At 39.1% G+C, this 18,653-nt stretch overlaps 1 protein-coding gene across 16 annotated transcripts in view; it reads right to left on the bottom strand.

Moving 5' to 3' along the window:
- Positions 1–18,653, bottom strand: part of NHSL1 (NHS like 1) — a 233,874-nt gene that overhangs the window by 59,876 nt on the left and 155,345 nt on the right. The window contains exon 1 of one of the 16 annotated variants that reach the window (XM_082474378.1): positions 8,717–8,737. The exons of 13 other annotated variants lie outside the window; for them this stretch is intronic. In XM_082474378.1, coding sequence (XP_082330504.1) covers positions 8,717–8,720 — 4 coding nt within the window. In that variant the 5' untranslated portion in view covers positions 8,721–8,737. 2 more of the 16 variants (XM_082474374.1, XM_082474380.1) reach the window with 2 other exon arrangements.

Genomic DNA, 18,653 nt, shown 5'->3' with positions numbered 1-18,653 from the left:
ATTTCCTAAATCATCCCACCTTCTCCAGTTGTAAGATAAATTAGTACTAGGGACGTGATGTGCAACATGATGAACACAAGTGACACTGCTGTGTTCTATATAAAAGCTGTTAAGAGAGTATATCTTCAGAATTCTCATCACAAAGAAAAATTTTTTTCTTTTTCTTTTGTATGTATATGAGATGACGAATGCTCACTAAACTTATTGTGAAAATCATTTCATGACATATGCAAGTCACATCATTATGCTGTGCACCTTAAACGTACACAGTGCTGTATGTCAATTATATCTCAATAAAACTGGACAAAGTGTTTTTTAAAACCATCCCACTTTCTCCATAAACTGCTAAATGGGAAAATAAACATTGAGAACTAGACATCAAGTTAAAAACAGAAATGTCCTGTGTGCTTTCTGCTTTTAACGTTTGCTAAAAGCAGCATGTAAACTAGGCATCTGGCATTTCACATAACCTCCGTGGAACAAATGTTTTGCATGGTGCATAGAACTATCAAACTTAATCTATAAAATCCACAGAGACCCGATTTAGCTCTTAGTTATGTATCTGAGAATCTTGCACAGGGTGGGACTCACCATATGTCCCCCAAAGAGTAGCCACAGTTAATTACAATGTTTTGTGCTAATGTCTATTTATTTGAAAGACTGAATTACCATACTTCATAGTTGGAAAATACTGAAAATTGAAACTCTTCCTATTCGCCAATTACAAATCAAATCCAAGTAATAGCGTCCGTGTAATCACACCATCAGCCCCACCACACAGCTACTAAACTGGCTCCTAAGAAAGGACAGTTGTCTCTCCCCTGGTGTATCTCACTCTTGCCAGGGCAGACTTTTAATCAGTCCATCCAAAGACAGCCTTCAACCAGGGAAGCTGTAGAAATGAGCCCCAAGGGCTGTTCTTTTGCTTTCTCCGAAGTTTCTCTTACCAACGCTCCTACCCATGGCACATTTATCCAGTTTAAATCCATTGGTCCAAAAACTAAAGTAAAATAAAATAAACCAACAACTATGTAAAAACAGAACCATGTATTTATAAAAATTATACTTTCCAAAGAATGAAGAAGCACCTGGATTAAAGAAATTTAAACCAGTGGTAAGTATACAATGAAGCCACATCACAAAAGCTGTGTACTTTACAGTGACTGATCAGTCTAGACAGAGCCTGTCCTTGAGCTCTTAAATACCCAACAGAGTGCCAGGGAGTTTTAGAGGATCATCCCCACCAAAAATATGTGATACATTACACAGAGGCTCCTCATATATTTAGCCAAAGAATCAAAAAAACATACACTGTACATCAAGGCAGACATAAAGTAAATACAAGGGGGTTTTTCCCCGCTTCTTCAAAGGATTTCTTTTGAGAAGCAGAAATGAATTCACCTAAAATCCCAACCCATAAATAAGTAAGACATGCTAAAAAAATCACAGAATTCTGTCCTAGAGTTACAAAAGTCTGAGGTGTTTGAACAACTTGGTATAGAATGGAGTTTAACTCATGCCAATTATGCTGTTTCACACTCTTAATTCCGTCACTCGAAAGGATGAAGTAGTACATAAAACACACACACATACACACACACTCGCATGTAGTGGGGGAGAAAAGAAACTACTTACTTTTCTTCCTAAAAAGTTTAATTAAAGACTTGATCTTTGTATTAATAAAGACCACCATTTCCAGGATGTCTACATAGGGCTTAGAAATTTGAATCACATTAAAAGCTCAGTGCAGCAAGCAGGTGGCAAGCGGCGTCCTTCTGTTCCAGATTCGAACTTTCTTCCCCTGGTCTTGAATCCTTAGACATCTGCCCCGGGTGATGTAACTTTGAGGTTGAGCTTATTGTCAGGCAGTTACAAACCATTAACAGTCCTTGAACCTGAAACGCTCCCACTGAAACCTAATCTTTAAGCCTGAGAGCGGCCAGTGACAACATGTACAGAAAGAAAGAGAAAGCCAATCACAGTTCTTATTTGCATGATAGCCACATCCGTCTTTCTGCCTTGGTGCTCAATTATTCAGTTTTCTCTCCAATAGATCAGAAGTTTCTCCTCTCTGGATTCCACAAAAATAGTGCAGATTTTCCTTAAGGAAGTTGAGGTGAAGTAAATGTGTTCCCCATTTTCACTGGGCCACTGTGAACATCCAGATCTTTTTACTGGAGCCGACAAGTCTTAGAGCCAGTCTGTTGATTCTTTGACTCCCTAGTTAAGTCAGGCATTTGAACTGATTTAGGGGAAAAAAGCGCCAGACTATTGTTTCCCCAACCATGCCCCCAGGCTCAGCCTCCCACACCAAAGGAATGTTTGCAAAGAAGCAGTAAAACTTTACAATAGAATCTCCATGGAGCTGTAAATGAGGACTTGGTTGCATTTTCGTGCAATTTAGTACGCCCTGTCTTCTCACCCAGTTTCTTTTTTTTTTCTTGCCAGTGTGAGCATAGCACTGTCATTGTTCCAAAGGGTGATCTTGTTTGCATCTAGCTGCCACAACTCTCCCACCTCACCCCACAAAAAAACCCCTCAACTTCTCCCATTCCAAAGGAGAAATTAGATGATAGAGTACCCTAATCATTTAAATCTGTATTTTAAATTTAATTATCATCTAAGCCAGGTTTTTTAAATTCCACATCAAACACCACCCACGGGAGAGAAGAGGAATAATTTCTAACAAACATTATTTGAGTTTCTCTTTAACTTGAATGTACTGTACTGAGTTCTGGTTCTTTTGCAATTAGCTAAACCCATTTGCAATTAGCCACAGAGAACTGGGGAAACACAAATAGAGAAGAGTCAGAAACGTGGTACAAGCAGACACTGTAAAAAATACATTCCGGGGTAAAGGGACAGGAACAAAAAGGAAAAGAACACAAGTAAGAAAATATTATGAAAAGGGACAAAGGAAAAGAATGCTCCGCACATCTCTCCCCAATTCCACTTCATGGCAAAACAGTTTTTGAGGCATGTTAGACAACCTCTTATTTCATAGCTTTGGGCCAGACTTACAACTGAATGGAAAAATGTAATAACCCACTAATTCAAAACATTTCGTTTATAACAAAAGCTCTTAGTCAAAGAATAAAATTTATATAAGGGGCTCCCTCTAGGGAAAACTTTGGAATGATTCCTCCTCAAATCATTTCCCCCCCAATCTTATTTTTTAAACAACAACAAAAGCAAAGCAAACAAACAAAAACCAAAACACACATATTATCCTATCACCATACATATTATCACAGATTTCCAATTTGTGTTCTTTCATCCCATACATAGCTTTATTTAAAAGTAACCACATGGCCAGATGGCAAATGACAAACTACTGTGAGTGTAAGCTGCCTGAAACGAGTGTGCAAAGTCTCCCTTAGGAAAACACACTTATAAGCAAGAATGACAACCTCGCCCGGCTTCAAGAGCTGCCTCTCAGCTCACTACACTCAGACAGGTAGCAGCAGGTTCTGGCAGGAAGTACTCCTATTCAGTTCACAACCAACAAGTTTCCGAGGTTGAACGTCCCCATGCAAATTTCCAACTGGAAACAGCATATGGCCTTTCATGTATACAACTATGGCATTAGAACATTGATTCATTCATTAAAAGATAAATATTGAGCACATACTAAGGGCCACTCATTTGAGATCCCTCTTGGAGCTTACATTACTTGACAGTAAACCACAATTATATGGTATATTAGAAGGTGGTAAGTAGAATGGACAAAGGAAAAAGTTGAATAGGATAAAAGGGGCTTGGGAGGAGGGGAGGTGTGGCCAAGTTGTAGTATTAAACAGGAGTCAGGGTAGAGCTTGAAAAAGTGAGATCTGAGTAAAAACTTGAAGGAGGCAATGGCAATAAAATAAGAATCTATCCAGTGAATCCCACTGGCTCTCATTTTAAAGAGGGAGATATGTTTATTGGTAGTGAGACATTAGGACTAGTCAGAGAAGTGCTCTAGAAGAAAATGAACTCTGGTAAGAGTCACGCATGGAGTAATTCCCTTTCTCATTCAATTAAACCTGATATTAAGTGGCCTGAGCTGTGTAAAGATAATGCCATTATCTGGTTACACAGCAGTCAGTGGTGAGTCTAGGGGTAGAAAGCAGGCTTCCACTCCACTTCCCGGGGCACACTGTCCTCTATGCGTTATTCCGCATTGCCTCTTAACCTCCTAAGTCCAGAGCTTCAGGAAGGAACCACATAAATTAGGGTATTTATTGTGTTACATAGTAAGTTGTGTTTGGAAAGAGCTTTTTAATGATAAAGATTTCCCCAATGATTTTCTCATCTCTTACTTTACATCCTGCATAGAAGCATGAGAATGAGGAAGTGTTTTCATCTTATAATTTGCATTTGCCTGGATGTCATAGTTTATTGAAGAGTCATGGTTTTACGAAAGTGTCTAGTATTTTTCAATGGTTCCATTTACACATTCAACGGAAAACACATAAATCCATGGTACTTCTTATTCTAACTTTAGCTCTATATCAGTAGCAACAATTTTTTTTAAAAGTTCTAATATCCCAAACGTGGAAGACTTGACAGCATAGCAAAGGAGTGAAGAGCTCAGCTCTGGAGCTCTCTCCCCCAGGATACTGGCCACTTACTAGAGAAGTGACCTCTCCATACCTTGGTTTTCTCATCTGTAACATGGAAGTAATAACACTACATTACAAGGTTATTATGAGAATTTAAAGAGTTATTATTGACAAGGTCCTTGGAACGGTCCCTGGTATGTGGTAAGCATATATAAGTATTTGTTACAGACATGAATAATATCTGAAGAGACAGCTAAGCAGTCTTAAGCTTAATAAAGGGACAGTAATGCCCTTTATTGTGAATGGAAATCAACTTCACAATCTCATGGTTGTCTTTCTACTTGCTGGAGAGTTAAACTGCCAGCTGCATGAATGACTGCTCTAAACCTATCACTTCCAGTTTTGATGCACAAATTATCTTTCCCCCTGCCTAAAATTCTACCGCTCACCATTTAAAAAAATTCTCAGTGGTCACCATGAACTTCTAACCAGTACCAATGGTCTTTTTCTCTCTCCGCATCTTTCTAGTTATCTTTTTAATCATATACGGCTAATGACCCGGTTCTGGCACTATTCTTCATCAACACTGCAAACCACTAGCTCCTTTCCTACATTTGATTGCTCCTTCTCTGGATTCTGACAAACTCTTAACAAGCTTCCACGAGCCAGTCGTTACACTTCCGTCCTATGCTATTTACTTATTCCCCCTTGAAACCTTAATGATTTTGCTGGTGGGAGGCAGGAGTCAACAAATTATGGCCCTTGGGCCAAATCCAGCTGGTCTCTTTATAAATGGTTGAAAAAAACTAAAAGAATAATATTTCATGACATGTGAAATTATATAAGACTCAAATTTCAGTGTCTGATAATAAAGTTGTGATGAAACACCACTACGCCCATGCATTCATCTACTGTCTACGCTGCTCTCAGGCTGCACAAAACTGCAGAGCTGAGTAGTTGCGTCAAAGGCTATATGCCCTGCAAAGCTGAACATATTTACTCTCTGGACCTTTAGAGAAAGATATGCTGACCTCTGGATGAAGCTTCTGCCTTTAAACACCCCACTCAGTCTTCACCTCCGTCTGCTGTCTTTCATTGGTCTGTCCTCCAGCTCCATCTTACTAACCTCTACTCGAATCTCACATTATCTCAAGCTGAATGTCTAATTTAAGCCAGTTTACTTAAATTAGCTACTTATCAAGAACTTTCTCATTTCTATTAGGGCTGACAGTCAATTTTTCAGTGAACCAGACAGGTACATTTAAACTCCAGTAAAAAATGAGAAAACTGAGATCTAGACGCTGATGCATGTCAGAGCTAAGATGAGAATCTGGGTGTCCTGAGCCCTCTTCCATTAGCGCAATTAAGTTTTGCAAAGATATCTTTAATTACTACATTCAAGTTAATATATCTTACACCAAAGTCTTTATTAGAGCCCACAACTAATAAAAATATTTAAGAGTAGAAGTCTTCAGTTAGTACATTCAAGTTAATGTATCTTACACAAAAGTCCTTATTAGAACCTATAAATTAAAATATTTAAGAGTAAATCATTGCCCTCTAAAAATACTGTCAAATATTACAAAGGAAAATATGCTCTAATATCACTTGAATAATCCTGGTGGCTTATCCTGGTCCAGAATTTTGGAATTCTATTACCACTACTATTGTATAAATATTGGCATCCTTATTCATAAAAGTCCAACATTTCTGCTTAATCTTTCACTGAAATGAAATCTTATTTTTAACCAACATTTAAATTTTTTCTTCTAGGAATCATCCGATTATTTCTACAGTTACCTGATTACTTCCCAGGAGCGGGTATATAACATACCAGCAAAGAGTCAGAGGAATATTTTGCAAAGTAACACATATTCTAAAAATTTTAACTGTGAATATGCATTTATGTCCCACCAGTCAGCAATTTTACATCGAGCACTTATTAGCTGCCTTGCGTTAGGCATCCGGGTTAAAAGTAAATCGAACATGGTCACTGACTTTCGTAGGAAGTTCATAGTCCACTGGGGAGGAACTTCCTACGAAAGTCAGTGACCACACCCAAACAGATAAAAATAATAAAACAATGAATAAGTATGGCGAGAGAGATAAGACCATGATGTTTACTGGAAAGATGACAAAGGGTATGTAGCTCACTTATTTTAAATTTATTTTTTATAAATTAGTTTTTTATTTGTGTTTGAAAGTTAATGCATTTAGCTTTAGATCCTGGGTCATAATTTGAGGTATTAGGTCAGAAAACACTGCCACAGTATTGTTCCCTAGAGAAGAATTCAAGCAAACCCAAACATAGTTTAGTTATTGGTAGCCACTTAAGCTTTTTTTAAAAATTGCTTTCCAGCATTACATAGGTTTTATGTGTACAACATTATTGTTAAACTTCTGTCCGAACTTCAGCCTGCTCACCACCAAGAGTTCAGTTTCCCTCCATCACCATACAGTTGACCCCCTTTATCCATTTTTCCCTCCTCCCACCCCCATCCCTTCTGGTAACTACCACTCTGGTCTCTTTATCCGTGTTTGTTTTTGTTTGGTTTGTTTATTTTATTTATTTAGATTCCACATATGACTGAAATCATACGGTATTTGTCTTTCTCCATCTGACTTATTTCACATAGCATGATACCTTCAAGGTCCATCCATGTTGTGGCCAATGGCAAGATTTCATCTTTTTGTATGACTGAGTAGTAGTATTCCATTGTGTGTGTGTGTGTGTGTATGTGTATGTGTATACACACACACCACGTCCACTTTATCCATTCATCTGTTGATGGGCCTTTAATGGTGTTGGGAAAACTAGAGAGCCACATGCGAAAGAATGAAACTAGACCACTATCTCACATCACACACAAAAACCAACTCAAAATGGATAAAAGACTTGAATGTAAGAAACCATAAAACTTCCAGTAGAAAACAGACAAACAGCTGTTAGGGAACAGAGGCGAAGAGGGAACTTCTAGGTAAAGCCCATCCTGGGACACACAGAGATCTGCAAATGCTTCGGTGTAAGCTTATGGGAGAGTGACACGGAGAAAGGTGGAAAGAGAGGCAGGGGCCTGACCCTGAAGGGCATTGCTTGTCATAGGGGTGGAATTCAGTTGGTGGGCTAGGGAGTCACTGAAGGAGTTTAACAGAGGAAGTTGTATGGCCAGCGTGACACTGTAAGACATCACTAGTCTAGGTGAAGAGTGTTTGATGGGCTTAAGTGGGCTTGACTGGAGGGAGGGAGAGAAGGTGGGGACCCAGTGGCAGCAAATCACGCCAGTGGCGAGGAGGTCAGAACCAATTCTCACGCAGGGTTGTTTTTCCACAACATCCTTGGTCTTAGCAGACTGCCTTTAACAGTGTGTATTATGTTTCAGGAACCATTATATACTTAACATATAAAATTTTAAAAATTAGACCTTAGCTATTAATAAATGACCCTGTTACCACTCATGCTTTCATTTGCAGTAAACCTTAAAATATACCCTTATTCTTTTTATTACGGACAAAAGATTACAGGTGTAAACCTACAAGCTGTAAGTGCAGAGCTGTCTAAGGACTCATAGATAGGCCTCCACCCCCTCTGAATTCTTCCCTTCCCTCTCCCCATTTACACAAAGCTTCAGGCATTAAATATAGTTAGGGCATTAAGAGTATTTTGAATCGAAAACTTTCACAAACTTTGTTTAAAAGTATTTCGTAAAAAGAAACATTTTCAAATACTAAACAGGAGTTATAAGTAGAAACAAGGCATGATTATGCCATATAATATATATACACATTTTGAATTACATAAAATTTGAGTCCTAGATCAATTGAAAATGGACTGTATAATCAACAAAGATCACCGTGGTCATCTAAGTGGGGAAGGGGAGGGAAGGGAAAGAAATGTCAGATGTAATGGAGTTCTGGTCAGAGCTCCAGATTCTAAATGATAATTTAAGCATGTCTCAAAGGAATTTAGCTCTTGAAAATAGAAAATTTCTCAGCCTAGCCTTATCTATAAATGGTGCTTTTACTGACTACTGATGTGTTTTATGCTATTTTTAAAAATCAAGCTTAACATCTGAAATAGAAGACTGTACATGACTAAGTTAATTTAGGTGTACTGATTATCTTTATGCATAGTTAAAATACTTCAAATACAATGTTTAAATCCATAGACACACCCATTCATTCTTGTGCTTTTCAGACTCCTTGGATTGGAAAACATCATAGCAGAAAGTACCCTATGCAAGGCCACAGGTCTATAAAATAAAATGTACACAACTTAGTAGTAAGAGATTTCAGAAATTTATAAAAATTAACTAGCAACATAATCTCCTTAATAAACGTTCATAACACTGCTTTAATAATAGATAGACTTACAGAAAGCTTAGGCCTAGCTTCGGTTTATTAAGGAACAAAGTCTTCCCATAACTTTAACTTTTGGAAGAATTATGTTTCATGTTTTTATAAATACTTGCATATTGAGAGAAATTATATACAGTCTATAATTCTTATCTACGAAAACAGCAATCATTATTGAAGCTGCAAAGCAAATTAATAGTAGGCAGATGAATTAATACAATCAATAAATGTACAAATAAGAGAGTAAATTTTAAAAACAGGACTGCCAAATAAAATACAGCATGCCCAGATAAAGTTGAATTTCAGATAGACGAAATTTCACAAGGGATTTTAAAAAAATCTACAAATTCATTTGTTAATACAATTATAATTTATGATATTAAAAAATAGCCTTGGGCTTCCCTGGTGGCACAGTGGTTGAGAATCTGCCTGCTAATGCAGGGGACACGGGTTCGAGCCCTGGTCTGGGAGGATCCCACATGCCGTGGAGCAGCTGGGCCCGTGAGCCACAACTACTGAGCCTGCGCGTCTGGAGCCTGTGCTCCGCAACAAGAGAGGCCGCAATAGTGAGAGGCCCGCGCACCGCGATGAAGAGTGGCCCCCGCTTGCCGCAACTAGAGAAAGCCCTCGCACAGAAGCGAAGACCCAACACAGCCAAAAATAAATAAATTAATTAATTAATAAAAAAAAATTTAAAAAAAATAGCCTTAAGTATTTGATACAACAGATGGAAAAATATACTTTATATTATTCAAGACAAATTGAATTCACTATAGGTTCTTGCTGTTTGGCACTTAATTGATTAAAAACTGAAAGATGAGTTCGTCAGTTGTTGGCTAAAGAATCGATCTCTTAGCTGCTGCAATGAGAAGCCCGCGCACCACAACAAAGGGTAGTCCCCGGAAGAGTAGCCCCTGCTCGCCCCAACTAGAGAAAGCCAGAAAACCTGCGTGCAGCAATGAAGACCCAACGAGCCAAAAATTAAATAAAAAAAAAAAAAATAATCAATCTCTTATTTTTCACATCAGGCATTTTTCTTACAAATTACTACTCTTCATCTCTTTAGTCTAAGATATTAAACATTTAAAACTTCTTCTTTGATTTACTTGTCGGTTTTCAATGCCATTACTGAAGAGCTGCGGTCTAAGAGGACTCTCAGAGCAAGAGCACAATGGAAGGGTCAGCCTGCCGTCTCCCTAATCCAGCAGACACTACCGGGACAACCGGCGTTATGTGGGCCCTGACGCGATGAAATGCCAAGTGATGTAAACATCACCCATGGTAAATTCGAGTTAAACATTTTTGACAAGTTAAATTTTTCCATTTTACAGGAAATACAAGACTTAGAGCTAGAGGAAAAAAACAAAAACAATCACTCAAACTGAAAAGTGGAACATTTTGCTGGTCTGGCCTCTGCAATAAATCAATTAAATAATAATAACAAGAAAGGGAATGTGCCAGATTAAAAGAGATTTAAGGAACATCACAACCAGATGTATGATTCTGGATAGGATGCAAGTTTTGGATAAACCAGCTATAAAGAAAGGCCTTTTGGACAAATGGGGAAATTTGAATATACACTGGGTGTAATCTTACACATTTAACAGTTGAATAATAATGTTAAACATACACACACACACACACACACACACACACACACGCGCACGCATGGTTGTGGAGATGCCGGCCTGGAATGCAAATATGTGTCTGATGGCAGATGCCCATGAAGAATTATTTTAACGTCCCATGAATCATGTTATTTCACAAAAGTGTATTAAAAATCACCAATATTCTAGAACTTCATTGGTACAATAGTCTTTTCTTTCTTCTGCTTCTGAATTAATCTTTAATGATGAATCATATGGCGTGTTGAAAACAAGACAAATGGAAATCTCTCTTCTCATCAATATCTGGTCGGGGGAGTGGCTGGGGGTAGGAAGGGAAACCTTAAGAGATGATAATGTATCAATTCTTTAGAAGGAACTTGATCTGGCATCCACTTTGCCAGTTAATTCAGATGCTAGGAAATACCCTTCACTCTGCATGTGCTAAAGCTAAAGGCTTCTGCTGTGGATCCTAGTTAATAATTTAATCTAAAACCATTGCTACCATCTGCTTGGTCAATTTCAAAACGTCTGCTATCACCGTGACTAGTTTAGCCAAGTCACAATATTCATGTGACAAATGTTGAACAAATGAAAGGCGAAGCAGACAGAAAGTATGCTTTGGAAAAAAGAAACCCCCATCAAAAGTCTAAAACACAAAGGGAGCCCTGCTGACTGAGCATTCAAAGTTCAACCATGCCTGTGGGGATGGAAGGACGCACTGTCTCTCTAATGTAGGGAATGTGACAATCCAGAGGCTGTCCTGACATGATGGACACAGGGTGGGGCAGACAGGGGAGAGCTTTGTGAAGGGAATGGGCCCTGAGATTGGAAATACTGGTGGGTAGGGATACAGCAAGGGCAAACTGGAAAGGGGAGATGTCACAGGCTCCTAGAAAGGTAGAGCTGAAACGAGCCCTAAAGAGCATCCAATCCACTCCTTTTATTTTACAAAGTAGGTGACCTGCAGTAGATCACAGAGCTACCCAGCAGCTGAGCTCATTCCGCGCATCCTGTGCTCCAGTTTCTAGTACACCACGCTACCCTGCCTTCACTGCAGAGGGCTGATGGGCGGGGCTCCAACCGTCCACACTCGTGTCTCCCTCTGTGCCCCTGTTATTCTTCCCCGGGAATGCTGGATCCCTGACTTATCCACTTGGCATGCCCCTATTCTTTATTTAAGTTATAATTCAAGCATTAACCTTCCTTACGAAGCATTCCTTGACAGAGCTTTCATAACTATTTCAAAAATACATGTCATTTTAAAGGATTTTTTTTTTTTAAATTTTATAGCTACTTTATTTATTTATTTATTTATTTTTGGCTGTGTTGGGTCTTCGGTTCGTGCGAGGGCTTTCTCTAGTTACGGCAAGTGGGGGCCACTCTTCATCGCGGTGCGCGGGCCTTTCACTATCGCGGCCCCTCCCGTTGCGGGGCACAGGCTCCAGACGCGCAGGCTCAGTAGTTGTGGCTCACGGGCCCAGCTGCTCCGTGGCATGTGGGATCTTCCCAGACCAGGGCTCGAACCCGTGTCCCCTGCATTAGCAGGCAGATTCTCAACCACTGCGCCACCAGGGAAGCCCTACATGTCATTTTACTTCAAGGATAACTTCCTCCAAAGTGAACTATGTCTGTCTTGCAGAAAGAGAACAAATAGTATCACTAAATGTAAGCCTCTTATACTTGGACTAGTTATTCTTCACATGTTGTATAGCCCTAATCCATCCACCCGAGTGAACTGATTCATCTAATTCATTTTATTCAGCCTATATGAGGTATATAATCGCTCATTTCAGGAGAGGAATAATGTATATGAGTAGAGCAACATATCAACTAGTTCAATTAAGTTAACTCATTTTACCTTCCCCAATACTGTCATTCAAAACATATTTTCTGAATACATATTAAAGGCCTAGCACGTCTTAGAGAATAATTTTCAATCACTTGGAAATAAAAATATTTTTTCTGGGCTATTTAACATAATTATATCCTTTTATAAGAAAAATAATTTAAAGGGAAATAAAATTTTAAATTTGAAAAGAAAAAAAATCAATGTAACCTTTCTTCTAAATCTTCAGGGAAGAAAAAAAAAATCTCATCATGGAATGAAAAGCCAAAGTATATAATGTGATGATCTTGGAAATCTAATTTAAGAGAGTCATGTGAGTAGCTGAAGTGTTTTATATTCTGGGCTCTCTTTTACTTTTTAAATTGGACAATATTAAGGACCTGCTTGATTGATGGTGTTACAAAACCTGTAAAGAATCTACACTTGAGAAGAATCTTCTACCTAGAAAAAATTGAGAGCAAAGGATACTTCCTAATCATGACTACCAGGGGAAAACTGACAAAATAAAGTCGAAGGTTGCCACCTACAGGTTACAAAACCTATAAAGAATCTACACTTGAGAAGAATTTTCTACCTAGAAAAAAATTGAGAGCAAAGGATACTTCCTAATCATGACTACCAGGGGAAAAACTGACAAAATAAAGTCGAAGGTTGCCACCTACAGGGGGACGCTGTCCGCTCAATGAGACACGGGTACAGGAAAAGGATTCCTCCTGCTGTCTCTTGACAGAAAAGCTTGGAAAAAAGGGTTCTGGTTTAACACACCCACATTCATGGTCATGTCTCAAAAGAATGTCCTCATCTTCTTCTACCAAAGAAAGACCATACTCTGTAATCTCTGTGCCCCTTTTGAGCCTCAATTTGGACAAAGTTGATCTCATACCTCCAGGAAGATTTGTGAATATTCATAAATTCCCTAGTATCTGCAACCAAGCTCAGATTAAGGAAGCACCCATGAATTCTAGAAAGCATTTCTGATTCAATAAGGGGGCAGCTACAAGTGAATAACTAGGACTAAGAAAATAGAGGTCCATATCAATTTACAACCAAAAGGTAAAATCTTATAACAAAGGAATCCAAAGGAGTGTGTTTCCATTTGGAGAAAACAAGCAATGGGAAGAATTCCATGAACTGTTCAGTTTTTCTTTTATTTTCTGTGATTTCTTATATTGTTTCACATATGGTTAAGATGAAGGCTACAATTAATAAGCTGATGTGATCAACTGCTTTTGTTAAGAGGCCAGCTGGTTCACATGCAAAATGATAATTAGACAAATTAAGACAGACTGCTTTGGTTTGCTGATGAACTGACAGCAATACTTATAGTTAAATGTCTCCAACTGTATTTGGTTTTCTAGTAATGGTAAAAGTTGATCTAGGTAAGGATAACATTTATCTGATTCGTGTTAGGTTTTATAAAAAAAAATTTACATTGTCCTAAGCCACTGAATAAACAGCAGCAGAATTCTTCAGAGAAACCATAGCTCCTTATAAAGCATGAGTGCTAGGAAGGTTTTGTAATTATGCTGGAGATGTCACAGCAGGAGCAAGGGAAGGTCAGCCTGGCATAAAATGATATTCAGACAATCTAGAGAGTACAGAACTTTCACTTAAGTTAGGCAGTCACAGACTTTTGAAATAAATAAAACCTGCCTATAAACTCAAGTTTTCATATATTTTCATGGATTTTTCTTTTCAATCCAGAGAGGTAAAATTTAAATAAGTAAACAACAAATGACAGCAAGAGACAAGAATAAAAACATTGGTTAGTATATAGAGACATGTTCAGTAACCTAATTCTCGTAACCTAATCTTTCTAAAGCAAGGATTTCACAATGTAGATTTCTGAACTGATGCTGCAGAAGTGTCTTCACACTTGTGGGCATTCCCTGGTGCTAGAGGACAATACAACTGGACACAACTGGAAGGGAAGGGAAGCATGGTGATTGCAGAGCCCACATAATTAGGCTCACATAGAATCTGAGAAAAATCAATGGCAATCAAAACAATAATGCTAATACTAGGTAAGAGCTGGCCACTGGCTTTGTAAAAAATGATAAGCTTAGGTCCTCCGCATCGGTATCATGGCAGTTTGAAACAGAAAGCAGAAAAAAAAAAAAAATTAAATTCTTCACATCTTGCAAATACAATAATATCAGGCAGGATTAAGATCAACAGTCTTCTTCATGTGCCTGACATTATTTCTAATATGCAGCCAAAACTATGAAGCTTGGAAATATAAAGACAGGTATGAATATTTCATAATTTGGTCCACTGATTATTTTGTGTGTGTGTGTGTGCTTTTTTCACTAAAGAAAAAAGATCAAGGGAGTAGAAATCACTATAGGAATTTGGTAACGAAGACATGGGCAATCAATGTTTTCCTCAACCAGAATAAAAAGAAAAGAAATCTGGGGAGAAAATAAAACAGATTAATAAGTTCTTACAATGCCAAATAGTTTTCCCAAACCTCTCTCAAGTTGTACGGCAGCTCTCAGAAGACTCAGTTTCATCCATTTTTATCACCTCATCTGAAACACCTATCTCTTTCTGCGTAGCAATTCACACACATCATTATATGATAGAAACAAGTTCAAATGAAGCTGCCACAATCAATTCTCATTAGCAAACTATTGAAGTATACATTTAGACTATCGAGGGCGGTCCTAAAATAACTGCACTTTTCAATACGTGCCTTGATGTTCATGTACAATCAGCTTCACTTGAATGGAACTTAATTATTTTAACTGCTTTCTGAAGAGAAATACTCACCAACCGCACCCCACCGGATAGAGGAATCAGCCACAGACTCCAGACAACGTATTACGTTCATTATCAAAATAATCCCCGGGGCAGCTCTGGAGAGCTAGTTCCAGCAGGACACCCCATGTTGAAATAGGATAAAATTCACTTCTTCGCTCAGTAGCCTTCCTCTCCCTCTTGTCAATACAATCACAACCACTCATCAACAACGATAACTCTATATTCTGAACTTTCTAGCTTCACTCATATTGTTTAACATCACCACTCCCCTCCCCCCCCCCAAAAAAAACACGGGCCTCTTCTTTCTGCAGCTGCTGCATGCCACAAATAGCTTCTTGTATAATTTGACTTAGAATGCACCCCAAACTAAACATGTTGAATGGCAACGTGAATGCTTCATTCAGAGAGCGCTAAAATGTGTAGAATGTCCTAAAAACATCGCAGTGGAAAAGGGGATGGTTTGGTAGTCCTGGGGCAGAGGACTGCTTTCAGCCGTAGCCTGCAAATTCTCCTCTGTTCTATGCAGACGGCTTCGGAAGATTCCCACAGTGTTCAAAGGAGGAGCTAATTCCCCTCAGCCTGCCCTGTCCCCACGGGCTTTCTCTAAGGTTGCCTCCATTCCCCACGACGAATGTCTTTCTTCTTGCTTTCCTAATAAAAGGTACTTAGTCTATTTATGCTCTAGCATCAATTATCCATTCTCGGGTTAATTCAAATGGTTTTTAAGTTGTTTGCCTTAATGTTTTGTGTATTCTACACATGGCAAAACCCCCTCTGCCATTTTTGTAAGCTCCTGGTGGGCCAGGGCCGAATCCATACAGATCTCTTTGCACAGGGCCAATCTTGGTGCCAGGAAAAGCCAGATGCTTGGGAACTTGATACAATGTGACAACGCATAACATTCATGGGCACATTCAAAAAAAGGGGGTAATCACCCATCTTTATGAAACATGTGAGGGAGAGAAAGAGCCTGGAAATTTTAAAAGCATTTGTCTATAGGGCCATAGTTGTTTAACCTCTATGAAAATTTCCCTTAAGAACTAGCTTGCAAAGACTAAACAAAAATTTCCACACAGATAATGGTTATTTTCACCTCATTATACATTGTACAAGTCATTTTTTGAAATGTTTCCTTGTGTGTTGAAATTGGAATTTATTTACTTGAATACCAAGTATATTGTCAACCAAATGATTGCTGGCGCTGATGGACAAAGGGGGAAGAGTTAAACGGAAAAACTCCTTTTCGGTTGCTATGAAAAATGAGAGACAGAAGAATAGTGGATTACTTTTTTCTTGCTCTTTTCCCATCATATGTTGGGGCTCGGATTAATTGCCATTTCTTCAGGAAAGCAAACCTTTCCTGACCCTGATTCTGTTTATACCTTCTATTATTCACGCTCATGGAGACCTTCACTTTTCTTTCATAGCACTGGTACTTGTGTTTGTGTAGTTATTTGTTTAGTAACTGTATGTCTCACTAGACACAGGATCTAGACTGTAGAAGAGAGGCCACAGCTCAGCGGGTCTGCAGGGTCCAGGTGCCGAGCACCAGATCTCATGCACAGTAGGCATGCAATTAATATTATTTTATTAAAGGAATGAGTTACAGGAAGAAAAGAAACAGTTTAAACACAATGAGCTCTAGAGGATTTAGCTTTACTCTATGGCATTAAAAAATAACTAATGTTAAAGTCTCAGTATTAATAGAGAACTTTTAAGAAGAGACAAAAGTTCATTCAAAAATATCACATCACTCCTTTCCAGCCTGGTCTTCTTTATTAAAGATGCTATACACCAAGCACTACTCTAGGCACTGGAGACCCCAAGATGGAGACAGTTCTTTTACAAAGCCTTCCTTGATCCTTTCATCTCCCATGCCCTCTCCCCGCAAGGGTGGACTGTCCACTCCTTTGTGGTTTATCCATTCCATAACTGTCCTTATGTGTCTCCCATACTAGGACCTTCCCTCCTTGAGGACCGGGATCAGGCCTTTATTGGCTTTGGAGTTGCCAGTAAGTTTGACTAAATGACAAAAATGCATCTATTCCTTGTCTGTAAGGAATTCTATTGAATAGAAGAAGGCAGATACAAGCGAATGGTAATAAGACATTTTAAAACAGAGGATAAGCTCTAATGGGGGCCAAAAGGAAATGATATCAGGGAAAACATGACATAGCAGGATGACATGTGAGCTAGACCTTGAAGGCTTTGCTACATAGAGAGGATATGAGACACATTCCAACTAGACAAAAGTGCAAGAGCAAAGGCCGAAAGAAGAGAGCGAGGCGTCTGTGTGCTGGGAATACTGAGTCACGTGTACAACAAATGGTGCACGTTGCCTCTGATGGCCTCAGTCAAACTGCCTTGCAGTCACTGGGAGCTGGAAACCACATTTCCCAGACTCCAGTATACCTGAGTCTCCTGGTTTGAAAAGTCGCTGCACCTAAACTCGGCTGAGGACTTGAGTCTGCACTCAGCTAGCTCTGGTGGTTAGTCTGACTGTTGAGACACTTCAGTAGGAGTGGTAACTGCAGCCTCAGCATCCAGTTCCTCCTTACGTGGAGATGGTAGGCAAGACCAGTGACACTCATTTTGCAGGTAAGGTACACAGCTGTGGCAATGTGACCTTGGAGTCCAAACCTGAGTGCCAGCTTTCTGCTTGCAGCAGAGGTTACGGCTCCCTTGGTGAGCCAGTTCTGAGCTGGTTTCTTGGATATCATTCCTGGGAGTTCAGCTTGGACCTGTTCCCCAAGCTTTTCCAACAATCTTTACAACCTGTGTTGAATCCCCTTCTGCCTACGTTGCTGTCTGCACCTGAACCTGCCTGAGACAATCTGCTGGCCCTTCAGATGAAAAAGTGGGGTTCCTAGGGGTGGCAGTGGGAATATGGTTGGAAAAGTAAGTCGGGACTGGTTGGGAGGAATCTTGCCTATTGAATAAAGGGGTTAGACTTCATTCAGTCAGTAATGATTGGACACCAAAAGTTTTCATATAAGGTGGTGATCCTGTGTTTTAGAAAAATTTGAAAGACATAGAAAAATGAATTGAGATAGTAGGCAAATTCCATAAAACCAAGATAAACTAATGTTGATGAAAGAAGGAATGGAGGTAAGTAGTCTGTGCCCCTTATGTCAATGACTTCCCCCATGCCTCACCTTTGGCTGTATCCTAACACTGCCTCCCTCTCTTCAGTGCTAATCTATTCCAGGTAGGACACCAACAATCTGGGGGGATGGGATACAGTCACCTACTGACTCATGTTAGCCTCTAGTCTCACCAGTCTCTCTTTCAATTTCATATTGCTGGACAATTCTGAATGAATATTTTAGTTCCTGATTACTTCTTACCTTGACAAACTGATTTTTCTTTTTTTCTAAGAGTGGGGTTTGTATAAACTGTATGCTCATGAACAAAGCCCATAAATGATGGCCAACAGACACATGAAAAGAGGTTCATCATCACTAATTATTAGAGAAATGCAAATCAAAACTATAATGAGGTATCACCTCACACAGATCAGAATGGCCATCATTAAAAGTC

This window comes from Balaenoptera physalus, assembly GCF_965194825.1.
Source record: "Balaenoptera physalus genome assembly, chromosome: 9".
Lineage (NCBI taxonomy): Eukaryota > Metazoa > Chordata > Mammalia > Artiodactyla > Balaenopteridae > Balaenoptera > Balaenoptera physalus.
The sequence above is the reverse complement of the archived record's forward strand: the minus strand, read 5'-3'. Positions and strand labels throughout refer to the sequence as shown.